We start from the raw sequence: 12,815 nt of genomic DNA, 5'->3' as shown, positions 1-12,815 counted from the left end.
CTGCACATATTAAGCATGCAATAAATAGCACTGATCGATCCTTTTCATTCATTCAATCATATTTGTTGAGCACTTACTGTGTGCAGAGCACTGTACTAAGTGCTTCCTACCTCTCCAGGCAGTACTTCAGCAGCTGTTTAGTGACTGCACCATTTCACCAAGATCTGCTGAATATTAGTGAAAGCTGAGAGGATGCAGCATGGGGTGCCTGGTCCAGTCTTACCTCAGCGTAACTGGACACAAATTCCCCAGACCCGGTGTTTTGGAGCAAAACCTGCTGCAAATATTGTTGAGGTTCGGGGGCATCTTGGGGAGCCCTCCTCACCAGTCCTTGTGGAGACTTGCAGGAGCCTCGAAGGACCATTTTGGCCCTTCACTCCTACTTCAAGAAGGCGGTGCCCGACCCGGACCCCCTCCCTTTCTAGATTCTGGCCCTGGGATTGCCCGAGGACTTTTGGGGGTAAAGTGAAATGGAGAGTTGAAGCAACTCACCGCCTAGCGAAGATACCTGAAATGGCCATTAAGGAAAACTTTGGCAAGAGGAAAGACTAATATTTCCAGAATTATGCATGTAGGCTGTCTGCGTTAAGTGTACCTCTTCTTAGCAAATCTCTTCACTGCTCTTTATGTAAAGCACACTTATCAAGTCCTGGACTTATTTGGACATTAGAAAATAGGGGTGTGTGTGTATGTGTGTATCTTTTATTTTGGATAATCATATGATTTTACATATATATAAAGCAATTCTTTAGTATCGAGGTAATGTACAACTAATGTAAAGTACTTATACATTTGTATGTATATTATATCTAGGTGGCCTTTGTATTTTAAAAGATATCAGTGTTGGTGAATACATCATCAGATGTGAATGTGACTGACAAGGCCCCAACCACGCCGTGTCCACACAAAGGCGCTTCCTTGTTATGCTGTCGTGTTTGTTGTTTTTGCATCTCTGGGTGCTGTTTTATCTTTTGCCTTCGAGTCTCACGATCCCTTCTGCTTGAAAAAAAGCAGCTGCTTTTTTGATTTAAAGTGCTGGAACTACTTGGAAGTCCACAAAGAATGATTTCTTATTAATGGAAGGAATCTAAGACCTCATACTAATACCCCAAATGTGGAGATGCACCATTAAATGTACTGTCCTTACAACCTTTTTGGAATCAAAATGAGTAATCAGTATTCACTGAAATCTGGTGGGTTTTTAAGAGAGAAGAAATGGAGAGACTGTGAGGCTCATGCCTCAGCAGAGCCAGGTATTTTTTTATGGTATTTGTTAAGCACTTACTACATGTCAAACACTGTTTTAAGTGCTGGGGTAGGTACAAGTTAACTAGGTTGGACACAGTCCCTATCCCACCCAGGGATCACAGGGAGAGGAGGATTTGATGGAGTGTAGCGGAATGGAACTTGTGTCTTGCTTCACTAATACTTTCCTACCTGCTTAGGACACTGCTTAGCACACAGTAGGTATTCAATAAATACAAATACTATTGACTGACTGGGAGAGGCCAGAGTCAAATGATCAGAGGGGGGCATTACAGTAGTTCAGGCAAGAGTGAGACAGAGAATAAATCTAGTATAGTGATATCTGACATCTACCAGTATAACTGCAGCTCTTTTTGCCTATCCTGTAGATGAAGAAAGATGAATGGCCCGAAAGGTTGAGAACCCGTTGTCATCTAGACTGTGAGCCTGTTGTTGGGTAGGGATTGTCTCTATTTGTTGCCGCATTGTACTTTCCAAGCCCTTAATACAGTGCTCTGCACACAGTAAGCGCTCAGTAAATATGACTGAATGAGTGAATTGTGCAGGCCCCACAGCACATGAGTAAATGATAGAATTCAAAGCCTAGATTTTCCAATGGGCTGCTCAACTCCTCAGAACTCACCACCTCCCATAAGTATAGAAGTGTTGTTTTCAAATGTGACAATATCCCCCCACTGGGAATTCTAACAACCAGCCCAAGTACCTTTTTCAACTTGTACACATTCTTTCATTCCATTCCATGCCGAGACCCAGGGACCTGTCAGAACCTGGAGGCATGAAGGAGGGAAATGAGGGGATGATCGTGATGATAATAATAATGGTAATAGTGGTATTTGGTATTTGTTAATCACTTACTCTGTGCCAAGCACCATACTAAGTACTGGGGTAGATACAATACAATCAGATCAGATTCGGTCCCTTTCCCAAATGGGGGACATGAGTAGGAGGGAGAACAGGTCATCTGCATTTTACAGATGAGGAAACTGAGGCATAGGAAAGCCTAGCGACTTGCCCCAGGTCGTGCAATAGGTAAATGGCAGAGCCAAGACTAGAACCCCGGTTCTCTGACTCCCAGGCCCATGCTCTTTCCACTAGCGCTCATTGCTTCCCAGATGCAGAGATGCAGCTTTCCTTTCATAAATCATGGCTGCCCACACAACATTTCCTTTTGATTGGGAATGAAAACCAAACTTCGTTTTGAGAAACTCTGTGGAGAGTTCATTTCATTGGCTCTGTCCCCATCTCCTCCCCAAGTGCTACCTTGGGAACTGATCTTTACAGGTACAATTTCTGAATGATGGGCATGATAAAAAGCATCAAGGAGTCATGAGGCTGTGACAAAAGGGGCCATTTCACCGGCTGGTATTGCTCTGTGTAAGAGGGTTTAAGTTGTTTATTGCAGGGATTTCCCACTTCAGCATTTAAACAAAGGTCAAACAAAGAGAATCCTGTGAATTGAAGTATTGAAAAAAGTCCACACAAAAGTGAATGTCCTTTACCAGGATTTAAGCCAAGTTTTCCTTGTATTAGATGGCTTTTTCTCCCTGGCCCCAGAAAGAGATGCTTATCTCCTGGCTGTCTTTTTATGCTGCCTTTGATTGTCATGAGCAATTCCCCATCCTAATACTTGTCTAGCTTCTTCCCATTTTCTCCCTCTGTTGCCTCCAGTGCCTGGACCGCCTTAATGAAAAATAAGCTATATCTCCCTGGTTTATACAGTCCTGAGCAAGATCCCTGTCAGAACTCCACTAGTAATCATACTAATTTGGGGCTCTATTCTGCAGTTGTCACTCATGAATAAATTACTCCTCAGGAGTAGCCTTTTCATAAATAGCTGCCAAAGAACTGGCTCTCATGATTTACAAATAACTAATTAGAGAGCTATTTTTCCGTTGTTATTTGCAGGCCAGTTGCTCCCCATTCACTAGTATGGACTGAGTAACTTGTTTGTGAATAAACAAATGACTTCACCCCTGCCCCATTCTTGACTTTCCGATCTTTGGGGGAGGTGTTGCAGTCCCACTTGACCCACAAGGACTGAATCCTGACAGCTGAACCCTCCGCAGGCCAGAAATCAAGTGTCCGGCCCACCCTTGGCTCTACTCAGAATGCCTTGTCCCTTCCTGGCACTGGCCCTAGATGACACCAACAGAACGTCAGCCGGCTGGGAAGCCAGCGCCGCTCACCCATAAACAGTTTTGGGCTTCTTTCTTGGCATTTCCATTGGGCACTCAGTGTTTTCACTCTGTTTTCCCATCCCATAAGCCCAGAGGGCAGGTACTGTTTTCCCGAGGGCTTCAGGGGAATGTAATTCCAGCAGTCCTCTGGAAGAGGCATCCATGGGCAACATGGAACACCAAAACTGGAAGGACTGCAGAAGTCAGGATGCCCTTCAAGCCTGTTCCAATCCCATTAGGTTCTGTTCTGTTCCAGCCCTGCCCAACCCTTCACTGTAAGTGTCATAGTGGTCTGTTCACCTCGATTCACCATGGGATGGGCCAGCCTGGGCTCAGGGTCAGACCAGTGAAGCAGCCTCCTATTTTACAAAATTTGGGGAGCAGGAGGAAGAGCAAATATTTAGCTGGAAATAATACAAATATATCCAGATGAAATAGCTGAATAAATGTCTTATAAATAACTTAATAATAAAATGAATGTACTTATGCACACACATTTATTTATTCATATAAGTGCCCAGGATAGAAACAAAACAAATCAGTGTTAAGGCAACTGGTGTATTTCCATTTAATCAGGGAAACCTTCATGGAGGAAGTGGGTTTTTTTTTTTTAAAGGAGGCTTTTTAGGGATTTTAAGCTTTGAAGATGTGGAGAGCTGTGATCTGGCAAATTTATGTTGGCTCACTGTGATGAATCATCAAGTGATGATCAGCCAACCAAGAGAAAGATTGCTGAGGGCCAAGTGGCAAAGGTTGATGATTTTATCACCCTGGATGAACGATTCTTTCAGCCTCTTGGACAATGCACCTAAGTCTAAAACCTCCAACCTTCACTGGCAGAGAGGTATTTTTTGATTTTTCTATGCTTTCCAATTTTCCAGTACACCCAAGCCTGAGGTTGATCTGGTTTATCAAGAGTTGACTGGATCCTGTTTTGTCACATCATGTTATTGTAACCAGGTTATGGAACTTCATAAGGACTGTGAAAATATTTTGTCATTCTCAGGTGAAAACTAATGAATAAGTGTAAAAATAATCACCCTGAGCTAGTCACAGGTCTTAGAATCAGAATTGAAATAATTTTAGATATACCTCTTGTGGACACGGCTCCTTTAATTTACTTATTTCATAGCTTGGCCTATCTCTGTCTTCCCCTCCTCCCCAAGAATATATTTAGCAATGTTTAATACATTCACTCCATCTCTTACCCTCCCATATTTCTTTCTCCCCTTCTCTCTCCATCCTTCTCTATTTTTTTCTTTCTATAGATGCATCTCTCTCTCCCTCTCTTTCCCTCTCCATATACATATGAACACCAAATCCCATAAAAGGGCATTATAGATAATTACATTACACAGAGAGTGGGATTGAGTTTTCCTGCCTGGGAGAAATTGAGTCCCAAATAAGTGATTTCAATCCTTTTCCCATTTTCCTAGACAAAGCTTCTTATATGTCATAATATATGGAGGAAGCACAAACCTTGGGTGTCCCATGTTCTCCACATTCTCAGGGTCTGGCTGTTTGGGGTTCTTAAGACAGAGTCAAAAAATGGTTTTTATCTTAAATCCTTCTGATCTACAGCCTACTGTGGTGACCAGCACAGAGCTTGTTTGACTCTCCTCCTATTTCCACCGTTGCAGCAAAATTGATGCCAAGAAAGTACCATGTAACAAAGGCAAACTGTGCCAGTGGGAAGCCTGATATTTTGTATGAGGGCAAACATAATTTAATCTCATGCCTCAGCCTAGGTAATTTACCTTCCATTTTAAAAACATTAGGTGTCACAAATTTGCCGATGATAATATTGCAGTTGCATAACAGGAAAATAAAGGAAAAATCCTCTCTGCATCCATCTTGGGTTTCTTCAGCCCTATTGTCAGGATATATTAAATAATTGTAGTGTTTGTTAAGCACTTACTATGTGCCGAGTACTTTATTAAGCACTGTGGTACATATGAGACAAGCAGATCAATATTGGTATTTGTTAAGCGCTTACTATGTGCCAAGCACTGTTCTAAGCACTGGGGTAGATACAGGGTAATCAGGATGTCCCACGTGAGGCTCACAGTCAATCCCCATTTTACAGATGAGGTAACTGAGGCACAGAGAAGTGAAGTGACTTGCCCACAGTCACACAGCTGACAAGTGGCAGAGCTGGGATTCGAACTCATGACCTCTGACTCCCAAGCCCAGGCTCTTTCCACTGAGCCATGCTGCTTCTCTATCGGATCAGACACAGTCTCTCTCCTAACTGGGACTCCAAGTCTAAGGGGGAGAGGGAATAGGTATTTATTCTCCATTTTACAGAAGAGGAAACTGAGGCATAGAGAGGTTAAATGACTCACTCAAGGTCAAGCAGCTGGCAAAGGCAGAGCCAGGGTTAGAATTCAAGTCCTCTGACTCCTTAGCCTGTGTTCTTTCCCCTAGACCTTGCTGTGTGTGTGTGTATGTGAAAGTGAAACCACATTGTTATTCATGAGCTGTGTTCCTATGAATTCTAAAATGCATATTATGATTATTGGATAAAGTTTAGGATAATTCAAATTCTCCACTGATATTTTTTATTATTTAAAGCAGTGCGGGTGCTTATTAAGCATTAACTACCAAACTGTAGGAGGCAGAAAACAAACCCAACCTCATTAAGTGAGTGATTAAAATTTGTTTCCATTAGAGAACCTTTTTCACAGGGCTGGTAATAACCACACGATAGTCATTAGAAAAGAGTAGAAAGAAGGCCTAGATTCAGGGTGGAAGTCAAAGGGCAAGGGGACTGTGCCGATGTAGTTCTGAATGAAACCATTAGACACTGGGAGCCTATGAATGCCTGGGATTTACAATATTTCCCTTCAATCCTTTTGGGGGGTTCTCAGCCCTTCTTTTCCCTGTGGATGTCACAAAAGTTTTAGCCCAAATTCCTTTCTTCCCATTTTCAAAAATTCAGGGTAGTCTGTTCAATATGTTTTTTGCAAACTTATTTTTTTGACTAAGGCAATTTCTGAAGATTAGAATAATAATGATAATGGTATTTAAGTGTTTACTATGTACTAAGCACTGGGCTAAGCTCCAGGGTAGAGTCCCCAGTATTCCGTATCTCACCCACCCTCGGCCTTTATGGGCAGATCTGTAAATGAGTTGTTTATAGTAATGTCGATCTCCCCCTCTAGATTGGAAGCTCGTTGAGGGCAGGGAACGTGTCTACCACCTCTGTTGTATTCTCCCGAGCACTTAGTCCAGTGCTCTGCCCACAGTAAGTGCACAGTAAATATCACTGTTGATTGTTGGTATCTCTGGCTGCCTCCTTCATTGTCTGCCTTCTTACAGAGGTCCCAGGACTGTCTCCGGTGGCATTTGTTCAGGATCAGGGCCAGAAACTGAGGAGCAGGTCAAGGACTTCTGGGAATCAGCCCTCTGGAGGTGCCATGTTGGGTCATTCATTCAGTCATATTTATTGAGCGTTTACCGTTTGCAGAGCACTGTACTAAGTGCTTGGGAAAGTACAATACGACAATAAGCAGTGGCATTCCCTGCCCACAAGGAACTCACAATCTTGAGAGGGGGAGAAAGACATCAATGCAAATAAATAAAATTACAGCTACATCCCTACTCAGTTCCTTCTGCTAGAGATCAGAAGATTTTTTAGGCTGCCCAGACACTTTTGTAATTCAAACAAATGTTTCCTATGCAAATTGCAGGTGGCTCCTCCCCACAGACTCCTTCCCCATCTCCTCCCCCTTCCCTATGTCCTTCAAAGACCAATGCTCAACATGTCCTGTGTGCAGGAGGGCTATACTCCCTCATCTACAAGTCCCTTTGGTAAGGAAGGGTTCAGGGATTACACAATACAGTTGTTGGGAATGAATGCTGTAATTTTCCCAACCTCCCCACTTCTCCCCCCACACACACACCTCCTCTTTTATCAACAAATTAACATCCTGAGCATTAAGCCTACAGCCCATGAATAATCAGCACTAAAGGAGAGATTTTGTTTTTAAAAGTGTGTACGAAACAAAGAACTGTATTTATTAATATGTTGTGTAGCATTTAGAAAAGAAACCAAAAGATATTTATGTATGTTAATATATGTTCATTAATTTGCTCCAACACCTGCACTCATTGAACTCCACCAGGCTCTACATGATTTTTAATACCAATGGACTTTTTCTTCCTCTCCTTTCAGAGCATTTTCTGATTTCAGGAACCAGGGAAGGAAACTCTCTTTCCTTTCCAAGGGGACAACTTACGAACGTATCACTGAGGAGCCAATGCTGTTTTTAAGTCTGGTTCCTTTGTTTCGTTGCAGGCTTCAGGTTTTGAAGGTAGACAAACCAAGGTAACCGTTTACACGAATTGAAAACTAGCCTATAAAATTGATGGGCCGGTCCCCTTGCGACAATTAATTCATTAATGCTCGAAACCATCATTGCATTGTTTTCTTGTAATTATACACACCTCATATGCTTGCTTTTTAAGACATTAATTGCATGATTAGTTTTATGATTTCTTCTGATTACCAATTAAGTTACCTTTTTTTGTATTTCATACATACCATTAGACTTTATAGTGCTGCTTTTTTAATTTCTCACCTAGCGGGGGTTCTCACACATTCGAAGACTACATTATCCACTCAATAAACAGAGAGAGTTTAATTTTCTGTGTAAAGTATTGGTGTGGACTTGGAAAGATGATGTTTCAGATATTATGCTATCAGGAGTGACATTTAATTTTACAGGGGGGAAAAAAATCTTGTTTTTCACTGTCATAATGATGTTCACAGAGCATGATTTTAAAGATGTGAGGAGACCAAATCAAACAATTCTGTGTCTGTTGGCTGGGTGAAACTTGTCAGAGCTTCCCTTTTCCAAAGCATATTACTTGCCATACTACCAGTTTTTTCCTGTTAATTTCCTGCATACACGTATGTGTATGTGTCTATGTCTAATATAGGTGCAGGTATTTATAAAAATGTGTGTGCCTGTACAGTGTCGAATTGGCAGAGACATTTCAGAGTGCTGGTCAATGCATTTGCAGAGATAATAAGAAAGCAGAGCTTCTGAAACTGCTCACCACACAACATCCAAATCCCTGTGGTTTTGCACTGCCCTCCTCCTCCTGCAAACCGGAGCAAATAACTCTGTAATCAACGTATGATCAGATGGAGAGGGTGCCTAATTGGAACTCATTCTGATGACACGAAAACCCTGAATGTACAGTGGGGTGGGATGGTGTAAGGGTGAGATTGAGATTGAGGCACATTGATTCACAGCTTTTCACACAAAGAAGCCAGTGAGTAATGCAATTTCTAATGTTGTGTGTGTGTGTGTGTGTGTGTGTGGCTCTGAGACTGTCTCACGTTGATTTAAATGTATACACTGTTCCAGTATTCTGACAAGCTCTGTAGGCCAGAAAGGACAGAGTCTCCGGGAGGTCTGGGACACCTTTAATTGGATGGCTATAGAAAATAAAACTCCCAATTTTGGTGTTGATCCTTAAAGTGTTTGCTTGACAAAGCTATGCATTGTGGGCCCCTAGAAGGGGGGTTGGGGTGGGGAGGAGGGGACAGGCGGTTGGGAATGGGGGGAAGCTGTCCTCAATGTACCATATGCTGTTCTCTGAGCTCCCCTGCAGACTGCAAGTCAGCATGGAGAAATGTGCAAAATTGAAGGTGTTCCTGTAATAACAAGTCAGAACATCTTTGGTTCTGTAAAAGCTACAATTTCTTTATAAATTGTAGGAAGAAATAGTAGGTTCCTCAAGTAACCTTTATTTACCCGTTGTGGCTTCCCTTTTTAACTGGACTTTTTTTAAAGTCTATTTCATTTATTGTTCTGCTCGCTATTGAATAATGCATGAGTAGGAGCGAAAGTCTGTCAGTCCAGAAAGCACAAAGATCCCAGTAGCTGTGAGGCTAGTTTAAACTGGGCTAACACAAGCAGTAATAGATGCAGCCTCTCCAGACCTTGCGGTTTCCTTTATCTGACGTTCGTGGGTAATTACTGTATATTAATGAGAAGTTTCACTGCCGCACTTATATTTGTTAAAAAAAAAAAAGTCTTATTTTAGGGTCTCTCTGGTAGTTTTCTAAAAGCCATTTAAAAAGCATCTCACCGTGTTTTCATTTAAAACAGGAGCATGGTTTGATTTTTTTTTTTAATTTCAAAAGCTAAGCATCTTAGGGAAACATCAGAGCTGGAAAAAGTACAAAGAAAGGAAACTAAAATGATCCGTGAGAAGCAGTGGCTTCTGGGAGAGGATGGGCTGAGGAGATTAGGAAAGGCAAAGGTTGAGAGGGAACACAGTTGAAGAGAAAAATCAGGAAGGGTGGGGACACTGGAAGCAGAAAGTCATTTTTCACCAAATCCCACCTCAAGGAATGGGGCACCAGTCGGAAGCCTGAAGTGGTTAGGTTGAAGACTGACAAATGGATGCACTTCTACACACAATGGGTTATAAGCACCAAGAATGCATTATCTCAGGAAATTGTGGAGGCAGCAGTGATCCATGGACTCAAGGTGGTTTGGGATCAATCACGAAGGATAGATCTATAATGAATTACTAAAGGGAAAAGTAAAAAGGGCGAGAAAGCTCATGCAAGATTTAGCTCAATTCTGGCAATGAGTCCATGATGGAGGAGGAAGTTGGAAAGAGCATATATAAACCTGGAGAGATGTTTTGGACAGGAAAGTTCTGTAAAGGTCCTTTGTTGCCACTCACGGAATGCTGAGCAGGATGGTCCACTTGGTTGGCCTACTGGGGCTTTGATTATACTCTAAAAGAGGACTGTCTTATTTATATCTCTTCTCTTGGGTCTTCGAACTCCATGGGAGTAGTTTGTTAATTCAATGGCATTTTATCCGAATCTCATATTTATACAACGGTTGAAATCCTGTGCAAAAGAGTAGGCTTTTTAATCCTGAAATAGATGAAAATCACTTTCAAAAACCCATCCCAGGCTGAGGCGTGTAAAATTCTGCCAAGCTTCAAAGCTGTCCTGGAATCCCACCTCCTCCAGGAAGCATTCTCAGATTGAATTCTTCCACCCTAGAGCATGTCCTCCTCCCAGCATTTACCTTCTGTCCATAAGACCCTCCTTAGCACTTGTGTAGGTGTGGGTTCATGTAGTCTTTCATTCGTGCATTTATTGATTCCCCTGATCATCTTTCTTTTCTACTGCCATTCCATCTGTTTTCTTTCCTTTTAATTGTAAATAATAATTCATGTCTGCAGGTCTTTTCCATTAGATTGTAAATTCAGTGGGGGCAGGGACCTTCATCGAGCTCACCCAAGCACTCACTGAAGTGCTCAGGCCATGGAGGGGCTCAGTAAATACTATCGGTGGATTGATCGTATAATCTATACATGCTATAAGATCTATGGCTTGCCCCGGTCATTATAGTCAAGCAGTTTGAAATTGTCATCTCCTTTGACCCCACAGCTCGGCATTGACTAGGGCAATTGATGGTGTCTATTGAGCACTTACTGTGTGCAGAGCACTGTACTAGGTGCTTAGGGGAAAGCAATGCAATCTAGTTGGTGGACTCGATCCTGCCCTCAAGGAGTTTACAATCCAGTTGGGATTTCCTGGAGGATTGGGCTAGAGAGGTAGCAGTGCTTGCCCACTGATTGGTGCTTGCCCACTGATTGCTCATTCAAGGAGTTGGCTTTTCCAAAGGCCCTTCTCCCCTTTCTTCAGCCAGCCAAAGCTCTCCCGCCTTCTCCCCATTTTCCTGGGTTAGCAGGAGCACTTAGGGACCCCGGTAAATACACCCCTGCCCACACCATGCAGGAACAGTTAGCCAGTCACACCTGGATTCCAGCCACGGCACCTCCCCTTCTCTTCCCATCTCCCCTTTTATTCTCCCAGCAGTTCAGCTCAGGAACTGTCATTATCATTATCATCATCATTGTGATTGTGCTATTTGCTAAGTGCTTATTGTGTGTCAAGCACTGTTCTAAGCTCTGAGGTAGATACAAGTTAATCAGGTTGGACACAGTCCCTGTTCCACATGGGGCTCACAGCCCAAGTAGGAGGGAGAATGGATTTTGAATCCCCATTTTACAGCTGAGAAAATTGAGGCTCAGAGGAGTTGTGACTTGCCCAAGGTCACAAAGCAAGCAATTGGCAGAGCCAGAATTAGAACCCAGCTCCTCTGACTCCCAGGCCCATGTTCGTTCCACTAGGTCACACTGCTTCTCCTCCTTTTTTGGTTGAATGCCTTAGGTAATGCACCCATCCCTATCTTCATGGGTGCTCTTCTTTTATCAGCCAGCTATAGGTCCCCCTGCTTAGTAACCTGGCCACTTGGTCTCACCCAGGTACCCAAAGTAGAGTTTGTTTGGGCAGAGTACAGCAAACTAGGACCTTTTCTAGTAGAGAGCACCACCATCCTTCTTGTCTCAGAAGCCCATAACCTTGACTCCTCTCTCTCATTCAGCCCACATATTTTATCTATCACTGAATCCTGTCGGTTCACCATTCACAGCATCACTAAAATCCGCCTTTTCTACACCATCTAAACTGCTACAACATTAATCCAGGCACTTATCCTATCCCTTCTTGTTTACTGTATCAGTCTCCTTGCTGACCTCCCTGCCTCCTGTCTCTCCCCACTCCAGTCCACACTTCATTCCACTGTGCGAATCAGTTTTTTTCAAATATGTTTAGTTCATGTTTCCCCACTCCTCAAGAATCTCCAGTGGTTGCCTATCCATCAAAAAGAAACTCCTTACCTTCAGCTTTAAAGCACTCAATCACCTTGACCTCTCCTACTTCACCTCACTGCTCTCCTACAACCCAGCCCACACACTTCACTCCTCTGTTGCCAACCTACTCACTGTGCCTCGATTTGATCTATCTCACTGCCAACCTCTTGTCCATGTCCTGCCTCTGGCCTGAAACACCCTCCCTCTTCACATCCCAACAGACAATTACTCTCCCCATCTTCTAAGCCTTATTGAACTCCCTAAGCCCTCATTTCCTTTTCTCCCACTCCTTTCTGCCTCACCGTGATTTGCTCCCTCTATTCACCCCCCCTCAGCCCCACAGCACTCAATGTACTTATCCATAATTTATTTCTTTATATTAATCTCTGTCTCCCCTCTAGACTCTAGACTCTCTAGACACGTTAGCAAATACCACTACTAGGGAAGCATATGTTGTGAACATCAAAGCCTGGTGTTGAAAGCAAAGGGTGGAGTAAACAGATTTGTGAGAAATTGGAGAAAAGTCACAAATCATTTTCACAGTTTAATCCTTCTTAAGAAATGAGTAGGTCTCCCTCCAGTCCTGCTCAAGTTTCGTTTTTTGTTTTTTGTTTGTTTTTTAAATTTCCCATATTTTATCCCCATGTGGACAGATTAGAGCCAGCCAATCAG

The 12,815-nt window shown here is 42.8% G+C and overlaps 1 protein-coding gene across 1 annotated transcript in view; it reads left to right on the top strand.

Annotated features, from left to right (window-relative positions):
* PTPRN2 (protein tyrosine phosphatase receptor type N2) overlaps positions 1 to 12,815 on the top strand; it is an 815,057-nt gene that overhangs the window by 559,727 nt on the left and 242,515 nt on the right. The window contains exon 13 of the mRNA XM_029077350.2: positions 7,744 to 7,773. Within this exon, the coding sequence (XP_028933183.1) occupies positions 7,744 to 7,773 (30 nt within the window). The remainder of the gene's footprint in view (positions 1 to 7,743; positions 7,774 to 12,815) is intronic.

The sequence above is a fragment of the Ornithorhynchus anatinus genome, chromosome 13 (genome assembly GCF_004115215.2).
Source record: "Ornithorhynchus anatinus isolate Pmale09 chromosome 13, mOrnAna1.pri.v4, whole genome shotgun sequence".
Taxonomy (NCBI): Eukaryota; Metazoa; Chordata; class Mammalia; order Monotremata; family Ornithorhynchidae; genus Ornithorhynchus; species Ornithorhynchus anatinus.
This window is presented reverse-complemented; position numbering and strand designations above follow the sequence as displayed.